The 15,710-nt window shown below is 47.7% G+C and overlaps 1 protein-coding gene across 1 annotated transcript in view; it reads right to left on the bottom strand.

The window, feature by feature from the left end:
- The window catches only part of TMEM178B (transmembrane protein 178B), a 335,310-nt gene that overhangs the window by 201,907 nt on the left and 117,693 nt on the right, over window positions 1-15,710 (bottom strand). The window contains exon 2 of the mRNA XM_036428780.2: window positions 14,302-14,415. Coding sequence (XP_036284673.1) covers window positions 14,302-14,415 — 114 coding nt within the window. The remainder of the gene's footprint in view (window positions 1-14,301; window positions 14,416-15,710) is intronic.

Here is a 15,710-nt window from a genome sequence, read left to right as displayed (position 1 = left end):
GGGAGTGTGTTAGCATTGGCTCCTTCAGACCAGTCCTCCCCCAAAGCACACCCGCTTAGCAGGTGACTTCAGCTCCAGGTTTTCTCAAGTCTCATGTATCCATGGCTGAGAGGCCAGGCCCAGCCACCGACCTCAGGCCTGGAATATCACAGAGGGCTCCTCAGAGTCCAGACTCCGCCCAGCTCCATCCATCCCATGCATGGCTGGCAGGTGAATTTCCTAAGGTATCATAAAGCCATAATGCTCACACCATGTGGCTATATGGTGAGTTATTTAACCTCTAAGCTTCAGTTTCCTCATCAGTGAGAGAGATATAATAATACTAGCATGCTCCTCATAGGGCAGTGGTGTGTAAGTGAAATGATGCACCTCAGGATATACTGCAGCTGTGGGCCCAAGTTAAGCATTCAATAGGTGGTAACGATCGATCGATCATTACACCAGAATGCAAGCTCCATGAAGGCAAGAATTGCTGCCTCCTTCATCTAGTCCCTACAATAGTTCCTGATAAATAGTAGGAACTCAATAACTTGAATAAATGAAGTCCTTTAGGCCCATTTCATAGGCCACTATTCCTGTCCCTATAGCCTGGACTGACATACTCTCTTCCCCCTCTGGACGCTGCTAATAACATGCTGTTTGCTCACGTCCGTAGCACAGGCCCCTGCAGCCTCCAGCTGACATCTCTGCTCTTTGTGCTCTGTGTGCCTCTCCTCCTCTGCCTCGTTCAGATGCTGTGCACACGCAGGCCCTCAGTCAACACCAGGAATGAAGATCCTGCCGGGTCCGTCCAAGAACACCAAAGACATCTCCTTGTTACCCAGAGCGCCAAAGAACTGCAAACCAGGATCCCAGCCCTTCTCCTCCAATTTAATGAGGAAATAGAGCCAAGTTAGTCATTTTTTTTAGTTGCACATTGTTGTCACTCTGCCAAGCTGAACAGCTGGATTTTAAACCTTAACCATAAACCAGAGGTCCCTGCTCTTTTTGAGAGTGGAGGTGTGGAGAAGTCATTTTTACTTCCTTTGAGGTAGGCCCTACTGCAACCACAACGTGAGGGGAGGGGGGTTGCGGGGGAGGAGAGATGGGGAATAGGCAGCAGAACAGAGAGCTGATGTGACACTCAGACAAAGCCAGACTGAAGGAAGGGAGGAGAGGGGAAGGGAGGGGGATTCTGGCTCAGTGTCACATTTCTCCCCTACTCACAGCCTGAAGGATCCTTCCCTTCCTTCTCCTTCACCCACACCCCCCAGAAGGATGTTCCCAGGAGCTTGGGGAAGAGGTAGCTTTCCTACAATTTCTTTTCCCTGTTTCCCTGGCAACTGTGCAACATCTAGAAGCTCCAGGAGTGAGCTCGCGGAATGGGGTGTGGAAAATGATTGCTGTCGTAGGTCCCATGTGATGTCACCCCACACCCAGCCTCTCAGCCTCAGAAGGTGTCACACACACACACACACACACACACACACACACACACACACACACTCCTGAATGCTCGTTTCTAATTTGGTGCCAGGTGCCCAAGCAGAGAGCCTTGGGAAATGTTACATAATTAGTCTCATTTTGCCAACGTGAACTGAGAGGTGGGGTCTGAGACAGTACGATAACTCACACCAAGGATGCTCGAAGTCTCTTGGTTGGGTTTCTGAATTTCAGATAAGCATACACAGCACACCTCATGGGGCATTAATTAACTTTGTATCGGCAGTTGATTATGGGCTGAGAATAAGGGATGGGGGAGTCTGAGCTTTCACCCCGCTGAGGGTGCCTGATTCGGGGGATCCAGCTGAAGAACAACAGATGTAGGAAGAGGGGATGCAGCGACAACATTCAGAGGCAAACTTGCCTAAAAGTTGAACGACAGTCACCAGCTTTGAAATGAATTTCATTCTAAAACCTCATTTGTAAGCCAGTTTTTAGAATTCAGAACCCATTTCCAGAGAAGCTGTGTCTGTTATAAATGGTGATTGGGTTTCTAGGCTAGTCCACAAAAGCCTATTTAACTCATAATGTGGACAAAATACTACACATTTGCAATGAAAAGCAATAGAAAAAAAAGTCCTGTTGTGATACCAGTAATTAAATGAAAAAGAAAAACAGAGAAGAGGAAAATAAATAGCTTTCTCTCATTTCTTTTGAATAGCAGAGCTTGTGGATGGAGGTGGGTAGCTAGCCCAGTTGCTCTTAAGGGGGGAGCAGGGGGGAAGGTCCTTCATTTACTTGAGATAATGGGTGAAGAGTGAGAAGCTGGCGGTGGGGAGGAGTGGAGAATAAAGGGGCCACTCTTTGGGATAATAAAAATATAGCATATTTGGGGAAACAGACAGAGAGGGGAGAAAATAGTGAATAGGACTGTCTCATAAGACAGTGGTCACTATCCAGTGGTCCCTGGACCACTGGTGGTCCATGAAGTCTGAAAGGTTGGCGACCACTGTCATAAGGTATAGGTGGGGTTCCTTGGGGTGAGGAAAGAGCATGAACATTGCTGTCACAAAGTTCTGCCTCTTGTCTCTTACTGGCTGTAGCTTTGGGTGAGGTCTTAATGTCTGAGTCTTAGTCACCTCACTGGCTATCTCAAAGTGTCACTCAGTCAAATGCCTGCCTGGTGGGCACTGGCACTTCCCAGAGCCCTCCATGGAAGGACTTGATGCCCTAGTTCTGGGAGGGCTATCAGCCTTCAGGGTCAGCCCCTACCAGAATGGCTCAGACACTGGGCCCCCCTCTTCTGATGGCCCACATCCAAGAAGTAGCGAGTGTGGGAGGGTGAGAGCTAGCTATCTGGGCCAACCGGGAACCTCTTGTGGGCCATGTGGGACCGCAGCACTCCAAGGGGTGTTGCAGGCCAGCATCAGAGCTTGACTTCCCCTGTCTAACCTGCTTCTGTCCTTCCTTTCCTCAGGTGTGAATTCTAAGGGCACTCCATAAACCTCCTGCTCAACTCTATCTCAGAGTCGACTCCCCAGGGAACCGTACCTGGGGCAGCCCGGCCCACAGGTAATGACGAGACCCTAAATGGCTGGAGCACATAGATAATGTATCTGGTTTTGTTTTCAATGTATAAATGCTCATAATCGACAGTTTGTGATTTGTAAATAAAATCTATATTTAAAAAATTTGAGGAGTGTTTGTTCAGAACTGCTCTGCCACTGGCTACCTGCAATGATTTAAATTGCATTAGGCAGGCAGTCTAGTGATATTTCTAAAGTTCAGTAATCGCCCAGCCAGTATGCTGTAGTGGTTGAGCATCTGCTCCTGAGGTCACAGTTCAATTGCAGGTCAGGGCACCTCCCCAGGACTGTGGGCTCGATCCCCAAGTAGGGGACGTGCAGGAGGCAGCCGATCAATTATTCTAATCACTGATGTTTCTATCTCTCTTTCCCTCTCCCTTCTTCTCTGAAATCACTAAAAATAAATATCTTTTTTTAAAAGCTCAATAGCCATATGTTGCTCATGGCTATAATAACAGGAAATGCAGATTTATAGATCATTTCCATCATTACAGAAAGTTCTATTGGATGGTGCAGGCTGGAATGTTGAATTGTAAAGACTCTAAGAATGTTTGCATTGTATCCTATACCAACCTTCCAGGACAGGTTCCTGAGATAGAAAAGCATGGAATATGAAGTAAGATAAATAAATAATGCTATTATTGGCTAAGGCTTGGCTCTACCTCTCATCCCCACACAGTAAATTCCAGTTCTGCATGAGCAAGGCTCCACTCCATGGAGAAGTACTTTATGACCCAGCGCCATGCAGGCCTCTTAGCCCACAATGACTTCCAAGCTCAAGCCAGAGTCAGCTCTCAGGGGAAGATAAAGAAGGTGCAGGAGGCAGAAAGCATCAGCCCCAAGAATCATCTCAAAAGGCCTTTACCATATGCCCCATGTGCTCAACCCAGTAGTTTTATCACTCAAACAGTATCCAACAAAATGTCCTTAAACCTAAGCAGCTCATGCAGCCTTTCTGCTTGGTCATGAATAGAGAAATCTAGCATTCCTCTCTGCAGCCAACACTGCGAGTCCTCATAACCTGAGCAATGGCAGAGTCAATGGCCTTAGCCGTGTTTTGTGGTCTGTCCAGGGGCCCCTACTCACTCCACCTTACCTGCACTTTGGGTCTGACTCTTGCCTTCTGCCCACTGCATGGACTTGGCACTTCAGAGCCTACTTCCCTGGAATACCTCCCTTGTCAGGACTAAGTTCCATCTTTTCCCCATGGTCATGGCTATGAAGCAGTTCCTAGGGGACTCAGGCCAGGTTGAGCTGCAGCCCCCTCTCAGCTAACTGATGGCTCCCAAGCTCCAAGGCCAAGCTATCTCCCTGCAACTCATGGTCCTTTGTAGCTGAAACACAGAATGGCAGAGTCCAGGACCTCAGCCAGCATCCCCATGAGCACTGAGGTGGAGATAAGAAGCACTCCTTCCCTGAGTAGGGGAATATCACCTCCACTGCCTCCCCTTGGTCCCAATCAGCACCTCCCATGTTCTTCTGGACCCTCCTTTCCCTAGTCCCCGGATACTCTCACAGTATCCTCTCTGGGGACATGTGTTTTCATTTCAGAAATAGGATAGGGGATCTGATCATGGTACATTTTGGAAAGCACAGCCTTCCTGTAAGGCAGGGGTGGGCTGCAGCAGTTAGGAGAAGGACACAGTGGTTTCCATACTCCCCTCAACAATTTCAATACAAACGTGCTCAGAGTGTGTTTATGTTCAAAGCTCTGAAAATGTTACTGTTTAGATACTGGGTGTATAAACCTTCTTTTAGAGCCTATGTTATTGTCTACACTGCACTCTTATTGGACACAACTGATAAATGAGAGGGCCTCTTATGCCGCTGCTAACCCACCAAGGATACCAAGCACCGATGATTTTCTGTTCCGAGACTCCCTTCACAATATGCCACACTGTTGTCATTCAGCAAATAGTACTCTCAGCCACTTTCTACTCCCACACCATAAACATCGATGGAAGTTCCCATCACACACACACACACACACACACACACCTGTGCAGACAGCAAACCCACAACAGGCCCACCCACACGTACAGCCATGCACAAGGCAAACTCGCTCACACAGACCTTGCAGAGTCCGTGACATGTCACTTCAGAGCCTTCCCTCCAGCTCCCACAGGGACCTTGGTGTCTGGCACAGCTCCGTGTCCCAACAGCAATAGCACCTACCACTGCTTGGTACAGACTTTACAGAGTCACCAACTGATTTTGCATGAATCATTTTATTTGATTTAAATTTTATAATAACTCTCAAGACAGGTATTATTTACATGCATTTTAGCGATGAGTCTGCTCACTTCAAAACACTCCGTTTGCCCAGGACCATACACCTAGAGAGCGACAGAGCTGGGACTCCATCCAATGCCCCATGACTTCGGGAGCTTGAAGCTATTTCTGAATGAAGGAGGATGTTAGAAACATGAGATGGAGACTTGAGACTCGATATTAGGAGGATTTAGGAGGATGGTCATAGATAACACATAAAATGTAAAACAACAAAAGGAAATACATCTTTGCTCTTCCATGCTTTTTTTCATAATTAACAAAAAGAAATGTGGAAGGAAAGTAAATGACCACTATAACCAAATAGAAACAGACTAATTGATAGTGAAGAAAGGCACATAATAAGGATAAACCCATGGATACTTGGTAATTATTCACCTTACTAACTAGAGTTAAGCAGTTTTCTTACAGGCCCTGGGAAACTGGAGGACGAAGCAAGGCTGTAAAAAGATAAGATGCCTCGATGTGTCCATTACTCAGAAAAGAAATACATTTGAGAACAGACTAAGGACAGGACACGCTTTGATTTGGTTGCTGTGCCCAGACCCTGACCCTCTCCTGGAGTTTTTCTCAGGAACGCTAACCATTCTCTAGTCCCAGGAAGGGGCTGAGCTGTTTGTAACATCATGGAAGATTAGCCACCTTGTTAGCAGACTTCGAGCTCCTGAAGGCCAGACCCTTCCCTCCCCTTTCCTCACAGCTGCATGTAGCTATCTTCTCCCTTGTGTGTTTGTAATCACAGCAACTGGCAAGTGGAGGGGGGACAGGGAGGTTGACAGCAGAATTTACAGGATGACCTGCTGCTCTCCCAGCATGCAGCATTATTAAAATGAACACTCATATATTATTCAACCCTGTCTCTACTTAATTTGGCTCAAATAGTGACAAGCAGCCTCAGACCCACTGTGTCCAGTTTCACAACGACACAACTTAGAAGTCCTGTGGGAGGCTGTGCCAAACACAATGATCTGCTGGCTCCCATGCAAAGCCCACCCCGGCTCCCTCCTCTGAGCCGTCTCTGACCACCAATGCCCTCCAGACCAAGAGTCCTTTACCTTTAATGGGCTAAGGATCTCACAGACGCCTGGGCCCCAGCTCCAGAGAGTCTGACCTACTGGGACTGGGCTGTGCCCAAGAACATGCATTTCTGACCAGTTCCCAGCTACCGCTGGTGCTGCTGGTCCATAGGCCATTGTGAGTAGCTCCGTTCTAGATTCTGACAGGACCTTTCTGACAGAATGGAGAACCTATGACTACTTCTGTTAAGTCACTCTGGTTCCCAGACCTCTCTCCCCACCCCACCCTCATTGTCCTACCACCATCCTCAGAAGTGGCCTCACCCCCACCGCCCAGGACCAATCCTGATCACTATTTGAAACTGCTGCTCTGACTCAAAAGGTCTCCCACCTTGTTTGGGGCACAATACACAAACCCATGTACCTCAGTCCTCAAAGTGCAGTTTCTCTTATAGCCACTGTTCTCTATTTCTCATTCTCATTTCTAATATGCCAGATTCCTTTAGCCAAGCCTCCTCCTTCCTGAACCCTGCAGTCCTGAGGCCCCAAAGGAGCAGCTGCTGAGCCACGGCCTGACGACAAGTGTCTGCTGCCCAGACATCTGTGTTTCACATTCAACCCAGACTCCCTGCTGCTGAGCTGTCCCTGCCCAATGGAACTCTCACGCAGCTTCTGGCCTGGTTCCACCCCTCACTGCGTGGCTTGCGGGACAATGAGCTCTGGCTTACCTATTGGAAAGATAAATCACCTGCCACAATCAGCATCTGGAGCTGGGACAGACCCCCCCCCCTTCCCAGAGGAACAAGAAGAGGCAGATCGTAGACCATCCCTGCTTCTCCCTCACTATGAAAAGCAGGCCATGCCTCTGTGATATGGTAGTTTTGTCTTCTATTTTGCTTTTCATTCCCCCTGCAATGAATCCTTGCTGATTTCTGTGTGCAGGTCGGGACCTGTGATGTGTGCGTGTCAACAGCATGAGCCTGCGCTCTCTGGGTAGTCAATAAACATTAAGCAACAAGCAGCTTGATCCTTTGCCTGGTTGGCACCTGGAAATACATCATCCAATTTGGAAAGCAGAGTACCTTTTAATATCCCCTGCAGCACCTACCACGGGGCTCCTCCCAGAATAGGCACCCCATGAATCCTGAATGAGTAAATGAGCAAATGGATGAAGGATGCCAGGGGGTTGTGCCCAGTTCTCCTTTGTGGCATCCTCATCAGTATGCTTGGTGGGAAAAGAACAACTTCCAGCCTGCAGAAGCTGAGAGAATGCCTCTAGGCCACACTTCCAACCAATTCCCACCACGGAAATTGGACCCGCACATTCCGATGAATTGTGGCTTGAAGACTGCAATTACATCACACAGTGGCTCTCAGATTTGTTTCAGTACACGGATGTCTTTCACAGAAAAGGTTGTACCCTATCTCGCCCCACCCCTACGCCAGGCCTCCTCCCTTCCCTACTCCTAAGAACCCTTCTTTTCTGTCACTGACCCCTGGCCAGGCCAGCCATCTAAGCAGGTGGGATGGACAGCAGCATGTGCTAACGTATCTCCACACAACCTTTAATCACCTCACTGTCATTTCTTTGAGTTAGGTCTCCTGAATGACAAAATGCTATCAGGGAAGGTAGTCCAAGAAGACATTAACATCTTAGCTCAAACAAGCTCATCAAATTAGTAAAGCTGTTGTCTAGCAGACCCCTGAGCAGATGGGACAGAGCACAGATAAGTTTTGACACAAGCAAGGAGTGTCCGGGCATGAGTTCCCACTGCAAAAGCAGGCCTAGGTGCAATTCTACCTTAGGCGATGATGGTCTACCCTGCCTGGTTTGCTGCAGAAACCCCTTTGGGGCTCTGGGAGAATGGGCATGGGGCAGCCTGTGGGCTCAGACTGTGGGCCTCCTGAAAGGTTTATGACATCCTCTGCAAGGGTGTGTTGGGAAAAAAAGATGTGGGATAATTTGCAAAAGGCAAAGACTTTAGAATACCAAGTGGCATATGGTGATGCTCTGTTGGTTGAGTTTCTAAGTTCCGGGGATGGCTTCATGCTGAATGACCCCCATGGCTGTGCGTCTTGCAAGCAAGAGGTGGCTCACAACAGACTGCACACAGTGAGGGCCTTGCTGGCTGCGCTCAGATGCGGCTGTATGCTAAGGAAAATGGCTGACGCTGCAGGGGACCTGAGCTTCCAAAGTCTGGGATGTTTACCTCATTAAGCTGTTTTACATAACATCAGCCAAAAACAGAAGAAAAAAAATAGCTGGAGGGAGTCCGCTAGAATGCAGGCCTGGATTCTGAGTCCTGGTCTCAGATTTTTCCGAGGCCCGAGGGGCAGCCCTGGCTGGGTTACCTGGCCTGCAAAGGAGCCAGAACAACGGGGACTGGGCTCCTAGGAGGAAATCCCAAGCCACTCCCAGCCCCCAAGGAGCACTATAGCTGATAGGAACGAAGAGGTGGTTTTCATTGTTATAATTATGTATGTTCTTTCCATCCCAACCCCTGTACTCTACCACATTCATCTTGTCAGAACCAGGGATGGCTGAAGAATGAGAGACCAGGGGTCCAGGCAACTTGTGGGCTGGGAGGCCAGGGGTCTTGATGGGAGGAAGTTCCGGAGGGTCGATGAGCAGGTTGGTCCAGGAGATGCAGACTAACCCACTGATAAAGGAGAGGGCTAGTGCCATTGGGCAAAGAGCACACTTAAGTCTAAGGCGAGAAGGCCAGTGCCAGAGGGGAGAGGCAAGAAGCAGCACAGGGCCCTGAGGTGGGCAGTACCTGGGATGGCTGGATGGGATCACAGATGGTTACAGGACTGGGCACCCAGGCCAGCCTTCCTGTCTCCTGGTGTATCCCCAGGCCCAGCTCCACCCACGCCAGCCCCTCCTTCAGACGCACTCACCTCAGAGTGGCAGCTTCCCAGGCCCTGCTGCCTCCCACTCCTGGCTGCTCAGTCCTGGTCACTGATTGCTCAGTCCTGGTCACTCCCACCATCTCCCCTTGTCCTGCCACTGGGCATTGCCCTGTCCCCTGGCTGTGCTGAAAGGATATGTCAAAGGGACACCCATGGCAGGGAGAGCAAAGCTCGAGCCACTTGGATGACCTCTTGGGGGTGGCACAGGACACAGGATGCGCTAATTCTGGAAAGAGGGGGGTTGTGGAAGAGGCCGTGAAAAAAGCAGATGAGGAAAGACTAGGTAGGACTTGACCACCAAAATACATACCAGAGAGCTGGATAGGCTGAGCTTCTCACCATGCAGCTGGTCCCCAAGACTGAGCTAACCAACAGGCCCCCACTGTGAGTGGTCACAAGATTTGGGGACAGAGAGCCACATGTCTGCATCAGGCAAGACAGTCTGGATTTTGATTTCTTCTCCCTCTCAGCCACATGTCCATGAAATGTCCTTGTTCCTCCCCAAAGTCTCAGTCTCCACCTCCATCTGTCTGTCTATCTCTTTCCCTCTCTCTCCCCACAGCCCCTTACCTTGTCTTCTCCCTCCCTCTTCAACCTCTAGTCTTATTTCTCCTGACTCAGCTTTCCAGCGCCACTATGTGAGTGTGTGTTTGTGTCTACTAGGGTGGTGTGAATGCCCTCAAGAAAGAAGGGATGGGAAATAGGGAGAGGGGGAGGTAATTTCTCTTTCTCCTTCCAGGGGCCAGCTGGAAATGAGCCCTGTGACCATCTGATATAATTAGCTGAAATCTCAGCCTTGACAGAAGAAGGCTTAAAAAAAAAAAAAAAAAAAAAAAAAAAAAAAACTCTAGCTTTCCTGACTCTAAGCCTATTGAAAGATAAGAAGATCTGATTGCAGGGAAGTGGAGTCCCAGCTCCTGATTCCCTCTGCCAGGGGCAATCAACTGTGAGCTGAAACCTCCATCTTGAAGACGCCAAGCAGAATGAGAAAACCTGAGCTCACAGCACAGTCTCAGGGCTCTGACCCAAGGAACCTCCGTGGCAGCTGCCCAGAGTTCCTGCCAAGTAGATTGGGAGATCTGGGGTGAGAAAGGGCCACCCTTCTCACACCTTCCACTGGACACCCAGGCCAGCCTTCCTGTCTCCTGGTGTATCCCCAGGCCCAGCTCCACCCATGCCAGCCCCTCCTTCAGACGCACTCACCTCAGAGTGGCAGCTTCCCAGGCCCTGCTGCCTCCCACTCCTGGCTGCTCAGTCCTGGTCACTGCTCAGTCCTGGTCACTCCCACCATCTCCCCTTGTCCTGCCACTGGGCATTGCCCTGTCCCCTGGCTGTGCTGAAAGGATATGTCAAAGGGACACCCATGGCAGGGAGAGCAAAGCTCAAGCCACTTGGATGACCTCTTGGGGGTGGCACAGGACACAGAATTCTCCAAACAAGCCCTGCAAGCTCACAATGAAAAGTTTATGGGAGGAGACAGCACCATAAGATGCCAACCTGTTTCCCCTTGACCACCGCTAATCAGATTCTGTCATACTCAAAACACTGAACCAGAAAACCCACCCAGAGATTGGCATTAGACAAGCTCATCCCCAGCAGCCACCATCCTGTCCTCACTGGCCTGGTGACCCCTCGCCTGCCCTGCTCCAGCTCGGAGGTGGAGGGAGGATCTGGGTCAGGAGTGCACAAAGGCTGGACACCGGGACCAAATGAGAGGCAGCAGGAAGGCAGGTGGGCTGCCCTGGGCAGCGGCCAGGCCAGGGTAGACTGAGGCCAGAAGATATTCTGTCTATTCTCAGGGAGCTCGGGCCAGGGTGGAAGGACAAACCAGTACCAGCACACATAATATGTCACCAGCAATCACCATCCAATCCAAAGCCAGAGGCTTGTCACCACGTCACTCAGACAACTCAGCATTCAGACCTCATACACGGAGACTACCACACGCACATGCACACTCACACGCACACACTCTCAAAGGCACACGTGGTGTCCTGGCCTTTATGTCCCAAGGTGGTTATTATCTCTTTGCACTTGGATTTGAAGTCTTTCACATGCTGATGACCTGACCATAAGGTGAATGAGCTCACAGCCAAATAGTTATGCCTCACATGGGTGGGGCTGACTGTTCCAAAGACATTGGAATAAATTTTAAACCAAATTGTGCATTTTTATTGCAAATTGTTTTCTCCGTCAATGGTTGATGATCACATGCAAATTCTTGATGAAAAATGTAGAACCTAAATTTAACCAAAGTCCAAAATATTTGCCAGTTGTTTCGAAAATCAAAATCAAAATTCTTCACTTTGGCAAAAAATTATCTACTGAGAAAAACTATAGAATGTAAGATGCTATGGTCAACTTAAAAAATAATAACCAATTTAGTGTCAAATGAATGTATTTGATCCCACTAATAAAATTAAAGAGCAAAGGACTTTCAAGTAAATAAATTAGAGTTTTTGTGTCTGTTTTTTTAATTTCCAGAGCTTGATCTTAGAAGTCTGCTAATCTTTGATAGTTTCTACTTTATTTCCACGGGGGTTTATGTGCCATCACTATCTGACCTTCGATAAATGTTTACTAGAATGGACGTTTACCGGGTGTCCCCAGGATGCCAGCTTTGCCAATGACATGAAGCAACAACTTTAGATGAGACAGATGCTCACCTGCCCTCTGGCTAAAAATAGCTGTCATCGATGTCAGGAATGGCAAATGTTCTCTGCCTGCTCAACAAACAGCCCATTAGGCCACTCAGTGAAAGAGGCAGACGAGTCACACCAACCGACAGCCTCTACTTCACCAACACTCGGTGCCCCAAACCTTGCAAGTATCAGTGGCAGAAATGGTTTTGATCAGTTAAAAATAGATCTGTAAGCACCTCAATTCATAGCATAGGCTACACAGTGGTTTTTGCCAACCCACCGGCACTACAGTTCAGGAATGAGGACCCTGGAAACATCAGGCTCAAGAACATTCCACGAACCTTAGCACCAGCCTCCTCCCTCCTTCACTGGTGCCATGCAACATATTTTCAGTGGTACTGCAATGAGCAACCCATGTGCATTCCAAAAGTCTACTGGATAGACAGCAAGAAGAGTTTTATCAGGTTTCCCTTGAAGGGCATCTGTGCAACTAACTGCAATTGACACTAAAATAATCCTCCTCCCGGCTGAAAAGCTTTCACAAACTACCTGCATTGCTTGAAACAATTTTACTCTGTCATAATCATGGCTTGCTGTGTGAATGTATCTCTCTTCCCCCCACACTCCTTCGCCTCCAGATGTAAGCTGGGCCTCAGTATCCACTGCATGACAGTACCTAAAGACATACAGCAACTTTGGTTGAACTGAGTGAACTTGAATTGAAGCTGTTATATCAGTAACTTCTTCCATTATATTCCATTATGACTCCTATGACTTAAATTATATTTAAGTGGTTATTCAACAAGGCTTATCATGTATCCTGAACATCCCTCTAAACCTCTAAAGCTTTTGTAACCGACTACACTAAACCAGTGGTCGGCAAACTCATTAGTCAACAGAGCGGCTAACTGCGGCTCTTTAGCCGCATGCGGTTGGACTGCATGTGGCTGGAGAGCCGCAGTTAGCCACTCTGTTGACTAATGAGTTTGCCGACCACTGCACTACACCAAAGCAATGTGAGAAATAAGCAGTCATGGTCAGGTATTTGTGAAGTTGGCTCCTTACATGTCTACCTCCAAAAAGGAAATGAATAAGCCCAATTATTAGACCCTCTGAGGCAACACTCACATTAGGATTAAATAGCATATAGTGTGCTTCACTGAATGGCTAGCACATAGGAAGAGTCTTCAGACATGACCTCTCTGGCCCATGTCCATGCCTCTCATGATGACAAAGCTTGTAGGGACAACCGTTTGGGTAATGCTTTTCCATCCACTGACACCTGCCCTATCATTTCAGGCCAGTGGCAGGTAGGAACAACCATCCTGGCCACAGCTTCTTTCTGAAACCAATGAATGACTGATCTGTTTTGTTTACTGCTACTTGTCTCTCTCTCCTCCCACTCCAAGCTATAGTTGTTTGATTTAAGCCAAACCAAAAAGTAAAACATACCTTGGGAGGCCCACGCATGCAAAAAGATAACCAGACAGCGATAAGGAGAAGAAAGATGTTTTTGGCCTTCATCTAAGTTTACCATCATTTTTATAAAGAAACAATAAAAGGCCCTCATTCACATAGCAGTGTAAATTGAATCTTAACCTTGGGACATGTGACAAAAGCTGGAATAGGAAAGAAATGACAAGAAACAAGGGCAGCATGAGGCTTACTAAGGAGTAAGGATGTGTTCTTACACCTGAAGAGCCGTGCCAACAATGCGGGCAAGCTTTCATGACACACAGCAGGTATCCCCCATGGAACAGGAGAGTGAAAATAGCCAACTAGCTCTGTTTGCTTATTAAGTCATACTTCCATCATTATTTAAGTCTCTGAGGATCTCTGCTCAAGAAATTCCCCAACAATAGAAGCAGACATTGTGATCTTTGCTAAGTAATTGCATGAGAACCAGGGTCCCAAAACCTAACACTCCGAGGGAAACAGAAACTTGTAAGTAGAGGACCAGATCTTTGGTGACCCCAAAAGCAAACTCCCAATGTGACCCAGCCTAAAATCAACAGCGATCTCACCCTGTGCAAAGGATGACACAAGGGATTAACAGGTTGCCACAATAATACTCTAAGCAACTGGGAGACAGGCTTGAATGAAATCCCAGGAGTTGGTTCGGTCAGGTAGGTGAAATCTTAAATGCTTACCAGTGAGGAAAGATCACTGATCAGTGTCTAACAACTAGTTGGTCTTTCTTGTTTGTTTGTTTTTGTTTTTGTCTTAATTTTAGAAGCAGACTTCTCAGATCTACAATACAATCAAAACCAACCAAGGCAATTCTGACCCACAGATATGGAAACTTTGAAGACCTGCTTCCATGTGCTGAGGCCTTGGAAGGGGGCACATCCATCTGTCCAGACCAAGCTGTTGGTGGGCATTTAAGTCCATGAGCCAAAGATCACAGTCAAAGAAGGAAATGGGTGTACTTACGCAGGGCGTGCCACTCATCCTGGCGGATGGTCTTCGTGATGTTGAAAGTGAGGTTCCTTGGGATGGTGGCTGAGGAGTAGTGGTATTTGATGTATGTGCATCGTTCAATTTCTCCTGGCAAAGACAGACAGGAAACCAAATGTTAATGAGGTAGCAATCATTTTGGGGGCAGTTTTCGGGATCCATTTTTCTGTGGGGAAAGAGACTGGTTTTATATTGACCCTGGTGACACCTAGCCTTTATGCAAGGCAGTAACTTTGACTCCAAAAGAATAAGAGAGAAGAACTAAAATCAGACACCAATCATTTTAGATAGAAAAACATTATCTCTGCCATCATTCAGAGGTGGAGAGGGCCACAGTTTAGGCTGATGCCTTGCTAAGAAGATGGTAGCCAGGTTTGTTTAATCTTAAGAAAATAACTTCCAAGTCAAGGCATCAAAAGACATCATTGGTTTGCACCTCTGGACCAACAGAGAGCAGGCTTCAACCTTAATGATGTCACTTGTTAGAGGGGCCGCTTCCCTATTCTCTATCCCATCCCCCAACCTCACCTGTGAACACAGAGCACTCAGATTGAGCCCTATCCCCTTGAACATGTCTCTTCTCAGGTTTCTTGGACAAAACTAAAGCCCCTGAACACACTCAACAAGTCAACAACTGGTTCAATAGGACTTTTACTGATTTGTTTTTATTGACCAATGCATGCTTCATTAGTCAAATTATCAAAAATTTCCGAGAGCTCACATCGGAGGCTCTCAAGGTATGGTCCCAGGACTTCAGCATCAGCATCCTCTGATTATTTGCTAGAAATGCAATTCTCCAGGCCTGACCCCAGACCTACAGAATCAGAAACACTGAGGTCATGACGGCAATCTCAAGCTTAATAAGCCCTCCAGGTGATTCTGTTACACACTTGAGTTTGAGAAGCCCTGCCTTGGAGAAGGTAATAGAATTGCCAATGTATCAATTCATAAATCTACCATGTTTGCAAATTCCAACAGCAAGGCATGATTAGGAGTTCTTCCCTGACACTCTTAGTCCCTGCAGGCATTTCCATGGACGTTTGCTTATTTGAGGGATATTAAAACTCAATGTCAGGGCATCATGAAGAATCAGGAAAGGAATGATTTTTTAGAGGTTAGGGGTTTTAAAATTTGGTTTTGCACCTGAATAGATTTTGATGGTAATCCATTTTGCACCCCACTGATTTTCATTTTATAAGTGGTGGCACCTGATTGAATTGTTTGACCCCTGGTTCACTGTCAGCAGGGAAACCTGGCAATTGGAGAAGTGCAATAATTTAGACAGCGCCTCTCGTGAAACCAATGCCTTCCTGTAAATCACACCTGGACAGCTGCCCAACTGCCAGTTATTGGCAGTCACTCTCCAATGGGACAGATGCTACCCA

This window comes from Pipistrellus kuhlii, unplaced genomic scaffold, assembly GCF_014108245.1.
Source record: "Pipistrellus kuhlii isolate mPipKuh1 unplaced genomic scaffold, mPipKuh1.p scaffold_m20_p_10, whole genome shotgun sequence".
NCBI classification, from domain to species: Eukaryota; Metazoa; Chordata; class Mammalia; order Chiroptera; family Vespertilionidae; genus Pipistrellus; species Pipistrellus kuhlii.
Note: the sequence above shows the minus strand (reverse complement) of the source record. Positions and strands in the feature narration are given on the sequence as shown.